Here is a 15,173-nt window from a genome sequence, read left to right as displayed (position 1 = left end):
TGGGCTGTATGTAGCTTCTTGCTGGTCGACCTTAGTGACATGAGCACTGCTAACAGAAATGGAAGACAATACTTTTGCGCTTTCTTCATGTGTTTGGGATGGAAGAGCCCTCGACTGCTTCCTTTTTCCTCTCCTGTGCATGTTTGTTTTTATTTTATATTAATCCCTTTTTTTGCATATAATGTACCCTGAGGCTTATGGTCACTACTAGCTTTTGAGGAAGTAAGCCTCAGAAATAAGGGATTGACTATGTGATACATCTGCAGTAAAATGAAGCGGAAGATATTGGTTTATCTCAGTCACATCCCTGCAAAGGCTTAGGAGGAGAGGAGGCAGGGTACTGTTGTGGTAAATGTAGTTCAAAGCGTTTTAAGACTAACAGTAATAATAAACCATAAGAAGGGAAGGGGGGAGGGAAAGAGAGTTAGGAGGAACGAAGAGGGTGGAGGGGAAGGGTGGAGATCAGATTCAGAAAGCACCAGAGAATAGATGCTGACATCAGAGGAGCAGCCTAAATGTCTATTCAGCCAATTGAATGCTAAGACAAAAGAATTAAAATATAAAATGGAAAAATTTAAACATGATGATGCTACTCATGGAAACGTGACAAAATTAAGATGTATGTTGAAAGAAGAATGGTCATCCCTTTCTCCTTCACTGAACTAGGCTAACTCCTCTAGCTTTGTGTTATCTTTTGAAGTTGACTCTACAGGTGAGAGAGAGAGAGAGAGAGAGAGAGAGAGAGAGAGAGAGAGAGAGAGAGAGAGAGCTGCTGATCTTCCCCTGACTCTCTTGCTGGCTGGCTTGACTTCTCATAGGAAGGTCAGCTCCACAGGACACACACACACACACACACACACACACACACACACACACACACATACAGCATCCCAGAACCTTCTCTCTTGTGTGCTGCTTAATTGGGTCTGGGTCTCCCGAGTGTGTTTTTCAATACCCAAGGGCTAGGTAAGGGGATAGTGTGTCTTTGCCTGTGTATATATTTGCTGCTGGGTGTTTTGTTGCATTTAATCTATGCCTGGGCTGATGGTCACTTCTAGTGTTTGAAGAGGTGATCAGGCCAAAGCGACAGAATCAAGACAAGTCTGAGATCAAATGAGGTAAAAGATACTTGCTTACCTCAATCACATCCCTACAAAGGCTTGGGAAGAGAGGTGGCAGGGTGCTGCTGTGGTAAATTTACTTTAAAGCCCATTAAAGCTAAGGGTGGTAATAGTTAAAAAAGGAAAAGGAAGGGGGCCAGGTTTGGCAACAGGCATCTCTCAGTGATGGTCCCCTCTTCCCTCCCAGCCTGGGACATAAGGAAGGCCAGCAGACACACGCCTAGCTGCTTCAAAGTCTCAATGCTCATTTGATTGTGTAGCATTGCTTCTGGAGAGATCCTTGTGCTGTTCACAGCCCCATGTAGGGCAAAGTTGGAGGAGGGGTTTCCCGCCCCCTTGCTCTCACTTGGAGATCTTAAAGAACTGTGCTGTAGATCTAACCGACAGTATTTCTGGACTTTGTTTTTTCATGGAGGTCCTCTCTTGTCCTTCTCTAGTTCTTGCCTTATTTTTCAGTCACAAGCCAGATATTTTCCCTTCAGAGCTGTGGTGATGTAGGTCAATGGTTTTCCTCTCAGTTGCAGCTAGTTCCTCATGGCAGATCCGTTTCTTTAGTTCCTGTATCTGTATGCTCATCCTTGGTGAAAGCATAGATAGTAAGTCCAGGCAAAACACACAAAGCTCACCCCCAAAGTCCGAAGACTGCTCCCTTCTCTAGTGCTTTTTTGATTTGCATTAAATTGAACCAATTATCAGTAACAGCCTTTGCTAGGCATGTGATGCAAAAAAACACTGCTAGTGTTCTGGGCTTAAGCGATGAGTTTGCCAGTAGGCTAGACAGAGAGACAGACAGTTGATGAAAGCATGGTGATGCATGGGTTATCATGGGAACATAGGCAATAATATTTAGTTCTGGGTGATGGTGGAGATGCTGGGGAAAGCATCCTAGGTGTGATGTAAAATTCCATGCACATAGAACTTACCTGCGGTTGAGAACAAACTATACACAGAACAAAAGGCTAACTTATGATTGAGTGAAAGGTGGTAAGTGTTATAGGAAAATGAGGACAAAGAGCATGGTCTGAGATGTGGGGATGGAGACACAGCTACATTTTAAAGTTGAAAGCCTTGGTTGGGGATCCTTCCTGTAATCTCAATGCTTGGATTTGCCCTGGGTAAGAATTGAGCAGAAAAGTGTTGGTTAATTTTAGAAGGTAGGAATTTTGTCAGTGTTCAATTGATCATCAAACTATCTTGAAGTTTCTTTTTTATTAGAGACATCAATCATTAAACAAATAGATAAACTAATAGATACTTATTTGACTTATATCTGAAAAGGGCATGTTCAGGACAAAATATATTTTGTTTTGTGGAGCCTGAAATTCGCCTTTAGTATGTTGTCATTAGTAAACAATTTATCCCCATACAGTGGTGTCTATGATAGAACTCCACTAGAAGACGAGAGTCGCATGTTGTATGCTAACTTGACAAGCTATAATCATCTGAGAGCAGGGAATCTAAATTCATAAGTTGCTTCATAAGATTGGGCTATAACACACATGTACAGAATTTTCTTATTTAGTGATTGATGACTGAGGGCCCAGGCCATTGTAGGTGGTACCACCCTTGGCTGGTCCTGGGTTCTATAAGAAAGCAGGCTGAGCAAGCCATGGGGAGCAAGTAAGTAAGCAGCACTCCTCCATGACTTCTGCTTCAGCTCCTGCCTCCAGGTTCCTGCCCAGCTTGAGTTCCTGTCTTGGTTTCCCTCAAGGGATTATGATTCAGGATATGTAAGCCAAAGAAACCTTTTTCTTCCCAAGTTGCTCTTGGTCACGGTGGTTCATCACAGCAATAGGGTTCCTAAGACACATAGTCCCTACGTACAATCAGGGTTGGTTTGGATCAGCAGGGAAGCTCTACCCTCTGCTAACACTAAGAAGGGTGGAGTATCTGCCTTCCCTTTCCTGCCTCCCTGGTATGGGTTTCCATTCATCGTATCCCTCTAATTTAGTTACAGACACCAGAGACCATTCTTTTATGCTCTCAGAAATACCAATCTAAACAGGAAGAAACAGTTCATTTTAGCAAACTTTCCTTGTTTTGAGACAAGCAGCATTCTTCTCTCAGTAGGACATCAAGTTATATTCATTTGACATGTTGAGGCCAGTTTTAATTATGTCTCAGAAAGCAGGAATTTCTAAGAGAGGACATTTTATAAAGGGTAGGTGACAGATGAGGAACACTAAGTAGACACTACAGGAGGCTCAAAGTAAAAAAAATATTTTTTTTAATAATCCAAAAAGATAAAAATAACCATCTGAAGTAAAGTCCAGCTACCAGAACCCCATGGATTGACGGAGAGCCATCTTTCTTCCTGGCTCTGAGTCTGTCCAGTTCCAGATCAGTCAGATTGTTATTGATATAGAAAGAGAGACAGGTGGAGAATTTGAGTATTGAGTGTTGACACCCAGTTCTCGGGGTGCTAGAAGCTGCCAAGAGAAGAGCTGCAGGCTGTTTCCTGAGTAAATAGTCCAGCACTTTAGCCAGACAATGGGCTTTCTCTGTGTAACACATGAGTGCCTTACTAAGAGGGAACATTGTGATTTCGGAATTAAGCCAGGTTAATTGGGAAGGGACAGATGGGAAAAAGACTAAATATTTATGACATGGTGGGCTAGAGAGGAAATGATTCTGTAAATAAAGAACATAGTTTTTTAAAAGCTGTTTGGTTATTTACATTAACATTCTTTTGTGATTTGCTAATATTTTTGTTTTATTTCCTTCTTTTGTCTGCCCCCCTTTCCTCTCTTTTCATGTATAATAAGATATATATTTTCTTAGAGAAGATATTTGCTTGGCTAAAGGAAAACTTCACCCAAAGGGGACATCAGTAATTAGTGTGAGAACGTTTCTACGACTCTTGCTTCAACGTCAATTTAGCTACTGTTTCCTGAATGTTCATTGCACATACCGAACCATGTTCTAGATTCTGGGGATTCATCAGTAAAACTGGGCCAAGAAAAGACCTGCCCTCGTGATGTTTCTGTTCTGGTGTCAAGATAGAGAATAGCTAGACAGGCAAACAGACAGAACATTAGCATATGCTTATCTGTGGAGTTAGATAAGCAGGCAAAGGAGAACGTCGTGGAAAGAGGGTGACAAGGGTGGGTTGTGTTCACTGAGGACATTTGTGTGAGGCATGAGGGAAGTGAGGACGCAAGTCAGCTGGGTGCTGGAAAGATGTGCCCCAGGCAGAGGAAAAAGCAAGTGCAGGCAAGCCGGCACCCTAGGATTCGTGTGCATGTAGGTATTCTCACAGAAAAAGAGGAGGAAGGAAGAAAGAATAGAGAGGCCAAAGATCTGATAAACAGGCCAAGCTGGGGGATGTGAGCACTTGGAGTTTCACTCTGAGCAACATGAAGGCCACTGGAAAATTAGAGAAGAGAGAACTGTCTTGGCTTCCATTTTGGTCCCATTGATTTATGCCTAGACGGTGGGAGGGTACTGGAGGAGGTGGGGTACTTGTACGGAGACCATTGAAATTAGCATTTCTCACTCAAACACCAGGGTTCTGATCTAATCCAGGAACTCCATTTTCCCAATGGTCTTAACGTGAGGACAAACTAAATATTTAGTGTGCTAGCTGGAGAAAAGCCGGGTTCCCAAGTCTCTGGACATAATTCTGTCTGGTTCTTTAGTGCCCAGCACATACTCCTTGCCCAGAGCAGTCAGTGCTGGATGGACAATTCGTACAGGCATGCATGTGAAACTGACACATGGTTGCTGGCCAGAAGATAACTGTCACACACTGTATGGGTCTCACTTAGGGACCAAGATTCCTTCTGTAAATGTCTGTGCATCTATAGATTGATCCTATTACCTGGATGTGGTCCTTAAATGCATACAAAAAAGACACTTGTCAGTGGACAACTCTGGGCTTTCATTGTACTTCCTAATATACACTCTTACCTTTGCAGAACAACCACAGGAGCAGAGTTTGCAAGGTTAATCTGTATGAGTGAGTGCCTGAGTGCTACTAGTTCTCGTTGCATTCAAATACATTTACTTAGACCCTATTAACAGTTCCCATTAAGCATTCACGATTCCTCACACTGTGGTTACCTGCCCCTCCCCCAGGAGGTCTGTTTCCCACATGGCAAACACAATCTTGTAATAACGCAAAGCGGAATCTGGGATCCTGACCCTATGATTTTTTTGTGTATTGTGCATAATGCTGAATGTGTAGTTTTTTTCTTTGCACAAATCTGTAGTTCTAAACTTTGTGTAAGTGTGCACAATTGTGTACAAATACATCATTGTACACAGGTACATCATGCTACACATACTACAAAAAGGATACATTGTTACAAAAAAATATATTTATAAGGGTCACATTGTAGCCATCTTCAAACTTCCTCTTGTCTCAGACAGAGTAAAAGCAAAATGGGTAATCTGAAAGGCTTCCTGCCTCTCAGGCCTCATAGCTGCCTCAGCTCCTTGGTCCTCACCCCCATAGGATTCCATGGGAACGGCTCCTATCCATGTTCTTGCTGGAAATAAAACTTAAGTAGCATTCCTCCTGTCAAAGTGGGGTGAGGTGGACTAGGGTTTCTATTTGGAAGATGCCGTAAGAAATAACATACTTTATTATTTCCTTTTTAAATGATTATCTTTAGAAAGTTATATAAATTGTTTATTTGTATATGTGTGAGTATTTTCATGCTGTGGTACACCTGTGACAATCGGGCTAGCTCTTTAGAGTTGGTTCTCTCTGTCTGTCACATGGGTCCTCAAGCTTGACTGAAGGCACATCTACCCATGGAGCCATCTAGCCAGCCCCAAATCACTATCTTGAAGGATTAAAAAATTAAAAAATAATTCTCAGTGATTCTCCTACCCCCAAATGGTAATTTGTTTCTCCTAGTTCTAAGACCATTAGGAGCCTCAAGAAACTGCAACGCCAGATCTGACTCAGCACCTAGAGATGGTGACTCAGGCTCACGAGTCAGACACACACTTTAAAGTCATTTCCCTGTGTTCCCTATAGATACTGGTATACGTTTTGTTGTTGTTGTTACCGAAAGCATAGAACTGATGACTCGTAATTACCTACTTGCTTTTGGAACTGTGTACTACTCTGCTTAACAAGTCAGTAGGAACACTTCTTTACACTTCATGTACACAAAAGCACAGAAATAACTTCATTCGAGACATGGAAAATGTCCCATACTATGTTGAATTAGAGGGACTGTTAATGACTTAATGGCCAATGGTATTTGGGAGAAAGTTGGGTGTGGATTTGTTGTTGTTGCTTTTGTTTTGTTTTTCTGCTGAAAGAGGGTTGCAGGGCTAGGTGCCTAAATCCTGAGACTTTGACCTTCTAGGGGCAGCACATTGTGTCTTTCATATAACCTTCTCAGATAATTTTAGACGGAATCTTTTCAATATCATAATGGGAGTGATTGTCCATCTTGTAAAATAGTTTGAGGTATTTTTTTCCTTTTAGTGTGTTTTTTCTCTTCTGTGAGGCTTTGTTGCCCATCTCACCAAATGGATAAATGCTGTCTCTGAGTATTATACTCATCTTCCCGAATGAAGGGCACCTCATTCTCCCTTTTGAAGCCTGTCTTTGAGTGAGGATGATGTCAGAAGGGATACCTCCACCTTTGTGGTGTGAGCTAGAAGGGTGGAGGGATTGCTGAGGGGTGGGAACTTCTGTTTTATTTTCTTTTGTGTTGCCAGAGATGCGACTGCTGATAGGACACTACATATTAGACCTCACCTATGTTTCTCAGCAGCTTACTTCATATTAAAACATTTCACAGCAGTGTGTGTGTGTGTGTGTGTGTGTGTGTGTGTGTGTGTGTGTAAGGCAGAAGACAACTTGCTGGAGTCAGTTTTTTTCTTCTACCTGGGTATGGGATCTTAAATTAAATGTGTCAGGCCTGGCAGCAAGCACCTCAACCCACTGAGTCATCTTGGCAGCCCAGGAACCTATCAGTTCTTGCACTTTGATAACGGCTGTGTGGCCTCTCTGTCTCTCCCAATGTGAGAGCACCCAGAAGGTCCCCTTATTTACGCGGTGCAGGCTTTGATGTCAGAATGGTGGAGCCGGAATCACTGTTTGCAGGTCTTTGAATGGTAGGTGCTCCACATGGACCAAGTGAGTCAGCATGGCTGTATGAATTTTCACAAGGGTAGCTCAATGCAGACTCCTCTGCCAATTCACAGAAAAGGTCGATTTTACAGCTGAGAGCTAAGGCCGCATATAGGTCCTTATTTTGTGATTGAGAATCCATCTGTGAAAATGAGATTTTAAATGAGTGTGAGGAAAATCAAGAACAACTCTTTGTTGCCTTTTAGCTATTAGAATGTTGACTCTACCAAATGGATTACATTCAGTCCCGCAAAGCAGATTCTCCCACTGTTCTGCATTTGGGTTTAGAATGTTCAGATTTATAGGCTTCTGATGCTGTTGTTAAAAAAATAAAAATAGCTTTTTTTTCAATATTTTGGAATTCATATAAAATACTAGGTTATTCTATTTCTGTTCTGACGTTATGATCTAAACTTCCTTGTTTTCTCAGTTGACAAAATATTAGAAAAACTTCCCCTAATTGTACATTTTCTTTCTTTTCTCCTACGTGGTATGTCTCTACTGGTTAATATGTTTATACATAATTAGAATGACATTCATAATTTTTTAAAAAAGGTTTATCTCTCAATTTGATTGAAAAATTGTTCTTCAACTTTAGATGTATCTTTTAAGTTCCTGTCAATGTTAAACTATGAATTTCTAAGGGAATCTAAGACCCTGAAAGGAATTCATCAAAGTTTTATATAGCAATGTAGAAAAGACCCCAGATTTGGAAAGAATTTTACTATTACTGTCAGATCTATTTAAATTTAAATTAATTAAATTAATTTAAATTGTCTATTTTAAATTTATTATTATCAATCAGATCTATTTAAATTTGTTAATATTAGTGTTTTATGTTGTTGATAATGCATGTATGCATGCAATGACAGGTATGTAAAAGTGCTGGAATTCTCTCTCTCTCTCTCTCTCTCTCTCTCTCTCTCTCTCTCTCTCTCTTTCTCTCTCTCTGGGCATTGAACTCAAGTCATTTAGCTTGGCCTCAAGCTTTTGTGGCCACTGAGCCATCTTGCCCGCACCCATTTTGGCAATTTTTATAAGAAATCAAAGAGAATCACGGCATAAAGAAATGCTATTTTCTTCATTTGAAAATTTATTTATCTTGTAAAGAAAGCTATTTAAATACCACAATTGATTTCTAACATTGGTTTCTTAGTTCATTTTGCTTGCTACATATGAAATCACTGTGGCTTTGTCATCCAAATGTTTCTAATGTTTAACAATCATTGATTTCTCTAAACTATAAATTGGTAGGAATGCTCAACAAGGTCCAGAAAGAATAGGCAAAATGGTACATTAAAAAGTACTTTGTCTATCGTTGAATTAATAATTAATCAACAAATCCTGTTGTGGGTTACTTCCCGACTCAATGGTTTATGTTCCTGAATGAAAGACAGACACACAACCTTTATATCTTAATATACTCTATGCAGCACAATCACTAGGCAACTGCCTAACCTCCATGTTTCTAGAATCTACCCTCCACCGATAACTCCGAGTTACTACTTATGAACTTCTATGTTCCATTTTGGCTTCTCCAGATCCATTTGTGCAGCCCTCTGGGCTGTGCTTTCTTGGCCCAGAGCCCAGGGCACTCTCCTCGCTTTCTTAATCCATGACGACTTCTGTGTCTCTTCTCTGTCCACAGTCACCTATGCTCTCTCTCCTTCCTCTCCTCCTGGTCCCAAGCCCTGGAACTCCTAAAATTCTGCCTCTGTCTGTCCTCCCCAGCCATTGGCTACTGACATCTTTATTTACCAATAAGAACCAACTGGGGGCAGGTTCCCAGAAGCTATGTGCAGACCCTCTCATACAAACAGGGTTTTTTGTGGTGTGTGTGTGCATAATTAGCATTTGTAACACAAGCAGCTACAGTCTGTCTATGTTATTTGGTTTGAGTTTTATTCCTGTGAAAATATAGCCTAGTTCTGATGTGTGAGTTTAGTTTGGGAACCAAAATGCACTGGTCCCCGTACTTCAGCCTCACGGATGCTAATATGCTGTGGTTCCTAGGCTTCTGAAATATCCTACTGTCAGAAAAGAGACTTGGCACTGTATCTCAAGAATTACCTAAGTACTTGTGTATTTAAATGCTTAAAAAATACATTAACAAAATATCACTAAATGTTTTAGTAAAATATTCTTAGCCAAAGAGAGGGCTTCATGTGAGTTGCTCACTTCTTGGGGGCCAGGATTGGATTGTCATCAGGATAGCTCAAAGAAACTCTTAAAAAAAAAACACCTGTTATTTAGGCTGTACTTCAAGCCAGTGAGAGCAGTGGCCTGGGCTGGCACGCAGGTATCAGTACTTTTGAAAGATGCTTAGGGATTCCAATGTGCAGCTGGGGTAAGAGTCTTCTCTTAGGTTTGTTGGTGTATTTGGAATATCACAGTGTCCCATTTGTTAGAGAGTCAGAATATGTAAGGTTTGGGGTAGGAAAGTGTAGTGGGTATGGCTCTCATAGGAGAGTTTCATGTTGGAAGCTGGCCTCTATCCATGCTGGACTTGCCAACGTCAACAAATGCTCTGCCCTGCATTGAAATTTCACCCCAGCTTTCCCATAAGTTTGACACTTAATTGCTTTATAGTTATGTTTTAAAGGTATTTTCCTACAACACATGAAGAGCTAATAAATTCAGATATCCATTTTGATTCAAGTGGTCATGCGATAGACTGTTAGTTTGATGTGGACTAAAGACTTGTCACCAAGAAATTCGGGATTATGTGAAGGTGAGAGTTGCTGGGTTAGTATTGTAAGGAAGAGCTTGCTACGGAAGTCATAGCACAAGCTCTTCCGGGGCACCGTTAGGGGCTACTTAAGAAAAGAAGCTGTTTTGACGGTTTATATGGACAGGTGTGCTCACCATGGGTGAGTCCCACACATTCAGGAGGCAGATCTTGAGGCAGAGATAGCCTGGGGGCAGGGGGAAAGAGAAAGAGACAGAGAGAGAGACAGAGAGAGAGAGAGAGAGAGAGACAGAGAGAGAGAGAGAGAGAGAGAGAGAGAGAGAGAGAGAGAGTTGGTATTTCAGGTACATGGTACCATTCCCAGTCTTGTACATGGTCGCAAGGATCCAAACTCAGGTAGTCACACTTGGCAGCAAGCACAGCAAACATTTTACCCTCTGAGCCATCTCCCCAGCTCCAACCCTTCACGTTCTTTATGAGAATTCATGCTGTAAATTTTTATAGCAGCTAGTTTCCCTATCTATCTATCTATCTATCTATCTATTATCTATCATCTATCTATCATCTATCTATCATCTATCTATCTATCTATCTATCATCTATCTATCTATCATCTATCTATCTATCTATCATCTATCTATCTATCTATCATCTATCTATCATCTATCTATCTATCTATTATCTATCATCTATCTATCATCTATCTATCATCTATCTATCTATCATCTATCTATCTATCATCTATCTATCTATCTATCTATCTATCTATCTATCTATCTATCATCTACCTACCTACCTATGGCAGATTCTAATTATGTAGCCAAGACTAGCTTTAGACTCCCAATCCTTGTGCCTCAGTCTCCCAAGTGCTTAGAAGGTAGGTGTGCACCACCCTGTCTAGAGTGCCAGCTCCATGTTTCCATGTCTCCGTCTACAAATCGCTGGGTACTTGTCATAGGAGCAAATGAGTTGACCTCATGTTGTTATATTCTCTCGCCGTTGTAAGGCTCCATATGAACTTGAAAGACGGCGGTCTGGGTTTAGAGCTTTTTTAAAGTAGAACAGCAGCAGAGTCTTCTGTTAGTGTTTGGCCATCTCAGTAACACTAGAGCACTTGTGTTTGGCTGATGTTCTCTTCATGCTTGGCATTCGTCTGAAGTCCAATATTTCTTTTGGAAAGAAAAATAAATTCTTTCCCTGACATTTTTTTTCCATTAAGTTAAAAGTTGTCACTTCATAAATGAGATTTCAAACATCTGGATTTTAATATTTGCACCGTATAGGATGAGAGAGTTCAGCTCTAGCCACATCTGTACCATGGAACCTGATCACATTCAGCACCCAGACTTTCTGCCTTAGGTGCTGTGGCCAACTAAAAGCTTGTGGAATGAATGCACTTGGACTCCGTTCCCTGTTATTTTACACACTGTCAGGGGCTGAGTGTTTTTTTTTTTTTTTCGATATCCTCCTCTCAGATTGTGACCAAATAGAAAAATTATAGTGCCCCTCTCATAAAGACTTACAAAAATTCTTTGATTTTCATTCTTTATGACAGGTAATATTTTTCTCTCAGATTGTAGCTGTCCCCTCAGACGGTCTCAGCTAGTGAAACTCTATTTGTGATTAGCAGAGCTGGAAAGACATTGTTGGGCTAAGCACAGGCTTTTATTTGGAATTTTGTTTTAACAGGAAGTTGGAGTTGAAATGACTTGACACTTGATCCAGGTCTACTGCTCTTATTTGAGACAGGAAGAGGCCTTGGCAGCTGAGGTGGCTGTGATAGTTGCCATCACTGGGAACCTGTGGCTCCTCCTGAAGCTCCTTCTATTGGCCATTTACCTTTGTGGCTCCTCTTAGTTTCTGTGTACACCTAAGAGTCCAAGGTGACATCCATGAGTGTTTGTACAACTGATTATATTTTGTTGTATAATCTCTCTTTTACTTGCTTAAATCTCTTTGAATTAAAAATCTCCTCTAATTGCTTAAAACTGTTTAAGTTGGAAGTTTTACTTTAAAGTCCTGTTTTGGTGAATTTCATTTCCCCAAGTATAGATTTGTACAGCTTGGATATCCTGTGTTCAGTACAACCAACAGGGATGTGGGGGGTGGGCTCTATACAATTTTATAATCTGTCAGTGTGGCGTTCCATACCCATGCTGCTTAGTTAGTAGAGCACCATGGTTTTTCCTGACTTACATTATAAAATATAGATTTTATCATATATGTGCTGGTAGAGTGTGGGAAGCTGTCAAGGTTGGTTTGAAGCAGAATGACTTGTAGGGCAAGAAATGGGAGGAAGAGAGCAACTGTGTGCTCATTTGCGGGTAGTGCTGTACCACAGGCAGGCCATGTTGAGACGTAAGGCCAGCCTCATCTAGATGGCCCTTCTGAGTCTAGTTTCCTGGGACCTCTAAATAATCTCAGTTCTCAAATCACCATGGCATTCACCTGGGGGTGGGGGGTCAGCAATGGCGGCAACACCCTGTAAGCACCGAGCGAGCGAGCACTGACTGCCTCCTGCTTTGTCTTGTGCTTTTCCAGAGTGCAAATTCACCTGCACCAGCGGTAAATGCTTGTATCTTGGTTCTCTGGTCTGTAACCAACAGAACGACTGTGGGGACAACAGTGACGAAGAGAACTGTCTCCTGGTGACTGAGCATCCACCACCAGGCATCTTCAACTGTAAGTCCCTCTGACTCACCCTTGTGGCATTGTGTCTGATGGTGTTCCGAAGCCAACGGGAAGGAGACATGTCATGCATTCTGGTTAAGGAAAGAGGCATGTATTTTCACCAAGATTTGCTTTTAGGATGGAGGATAGCAGGTGTGAGAAGGAGAACTCAGTGTCTTCTTGCAGCACCAGAGCCTTGTAGCAGGTTTGTAGCAGGTCTGTGTTTGTTAGAAGCCCAAGTTTATTCCAAGAAGCCATACAGCTGTGTTCTTCACACAGCTGTAAAGACCTTTCTGAATTTATATGTTCAGAAATAATTTGAAATAAGTGAAGACAGGTCCATAATTATACACAAAAATAGAAATATTTATGTGCAACTTTCAAAGGTTCTAGTCATACATTTTGCTATTAAATACCAAATGAAAATAAAACATGTGTCAGGTGTTTCTAAGCAGGATTCCCCAGATCAGAAGCTGGGAACACTGTCTTGAACTTGAAAAATGTGAGATCAGAAGTCTGAAATCCATTGGTTTTGGATCCCAAGATGATTATGACAAGGGGAGAGGACAGATGCAGTTAGAAACTACTCAGTCCTGTTAGAAAGGGTAGCGAATTGTTATCTGTTTTTCCGTGAACCAAATCAAATGGGTTGAGGGGGTGAGACTCTTCCTATCGGCCTACCTAGGGAGAATGGTTGCATGCTGTCCTTGCTATGTTCAGACTTCCCCAAGCGATTCCCCAAGACCCAGGTTGGCATTCGAAGCTTGGTCTCCAGCCCACGCAGGATACTGTTGTAAGTGGTAAACTTACAGACTTGGAGCCTCGTTAGGGGCATTCTGCCATTCTTAAGGAGATGTTGCAACCCTGGCTCCTCTGCATTTTTTCTTGGCTTCTTTTATTGTTATTGTTTTGAGATAGGTTTCTACTATGTAGCCCAGGCTGGCCTCAAACTCACAGCAGTCCTCTTGCCTCAGGATCCCATGTGTCTAGCTTGCAGATATGAGCTAGCATGCCCAGCTTCCTTGACTTTCTTGCTGCCATGATGTGAGCACTTCTGGCCTTCAGTTTTGCTCTCCAACATGGTGTCTGCCTTGGCATAGCCCCAAAGGCAATGGGGCCAGGTGCCCATGGATTTAAACCTCTGAAAACTGAGCTGAAATAAACCTGCCATTTGGGTTGTTCATTCCAAAGTACTTGTTATGGTGATGTGAGGCTAAGAGCTATAATCCTCAGTTAGGGGACCCCCATTTCATGATACACTCGGCCTCTCTTCATAACTGTACTGGTATCATTTGGAGGTATTATGTTTGGCAGAAATTAACTTTGGGGAGCTGGGGAGATGCCTCCAGAGGTTGACAACACTTGCTCTTGTGGAGGACCTGCTCTTCCCAGCATCCATGGCAGATCACAATTATCTTTAATTCCAGCTTCAGGGGTTCTGATATCCTCTTCTGACTTCTGTGGACCCCAGGCATGTATGCAGTATGCACACAGACAGCCAAAACAGCCATGCACATAAAATAAGTCTTTCTTAAATTAAAATCTTGTGTGGGAATTAGACGGCAAAACACAATTACTGTAAATTTGGAGAGGGTTTAAGAAAACAAAATCCATGTGTATTTTTTCTCTATCCCTACGGCATTATAATACTTTAAGAGAAAACTATCTATGGCCCTAATGTAAAAATAGCTCTGCTCTGGTGAGTTTTAAGCCCGATGTTTGTGCTTGCCAAATCCAGGAGCCTTGGTGTTTGTCTTCTCAACATTTTTTTTGTTTGTATTATCATTTAGAACTTTATTTCAGTTTTAAAGCACAATAATTACTTACAAACGCTTATCTATACAGGCACGTGCAGAAGGTCCAAGGTTGATACTGACTGTCTTCTTCAATTGCTTCTCCAACTCATATTTTTTCACAGTGCCTTTCCCTGGACCTCGAGGCTGCCATGTTGGTTATGTTAGCTGGTTAGTGAGCCCCTGAGTTCTGCTTATCTCCACCCCTGACCACAACACTGGGGTTACAGATGTGAACAGTCACATCTGGCTTTTATGTGGATGCTGGGAATCCCAAATCAGGTCCTACTTGTGCAGTACACCCCTGACCCACTGAGCCACAGCTCTAGCTCCCGAGTTTCTTTATATCAACTGCTTTTCATGTTCTGTCTTTATATGCTGAGAAGACACTTCTTAAAGGTTAGGGTGGGCTCTGTACTTCCCTTAGCACTGGACTCTGGTTTTCCTTATTATGTTTGTTTGGTAGTATTTGTATGATGCAGCTGGCTGTATGGAGTTGTCTGGCCTGTCCAGCCTCTCTTCTCTTTATGGATAGTCTGATACATTTGTCAGCTGACAAAGGGAGGAGGACACAGGGCAGAGGATACTAGAGGGAACAAGGAATTGGGAACTGGGTGGGGACTATCCCCTGAAACAGGCACATGCCAGAAGACTAAGAGCACCAAGAACCTTCTTCTTTGCCTTTTACGTGAACCTGGAAAAGTATTTTTGAGTCCCAAATCTAAACCATAAAATCATAAATAATAATTCTTCTTCTTCTTCTTCTTCTTCTTCTTCTTCTTCTTCTTCTTCTTCTTCTTCTT

General features: G+C 41.5%; 1 protein-coding gene across 3 annotated transcripts in view; it reads left to right on the top strand.

Annotated features, from left to right (window-relative positions):
* Ldlrad4 (low density lipoprotein receptor class A domain containing 4) overlaps window positions 1-15,173 on the top strand; it is a 305,502-nt gene that overhangs the window by 142,174 nt on the left and 148,155 nt on the right. For all 3 annotated transcript variants that reach the window (XM_028774214.1, XM_028774215.1, XM_028774213.1), the window contains one exon: window positions 12,449-12,589. In XM_028774214.1, coding sequence (XP_028630047.1) covers window positions 12,449-12,589 — 141 coding nt within the window. The remainder of the gene's footprint in view (window positions 1-12,448; window positions 12,590-15,173) is intronic.

The sequence above is a fragment of the Grammomys surdaster genome, unplaced genomic scaffold (assembly GCF_004785775.1).
Source record: "Grammomys surdaster isolate TR1022 unplaced genomic scaffold, NIH_TR_1.0 239, whole genome shotgun sequence".
Taxonomy (NCBI): Eukaryota; Metazoa; Chordata; class Mammalia; order Rodentia; family Muridae; genus Grammomys; species Grammomys surdaster.
The sequence above is the reverse complement of the archived record's forward strand: the minus strand, read 5'-3'. Positions and strand labels throughout refer to the sequence as shown.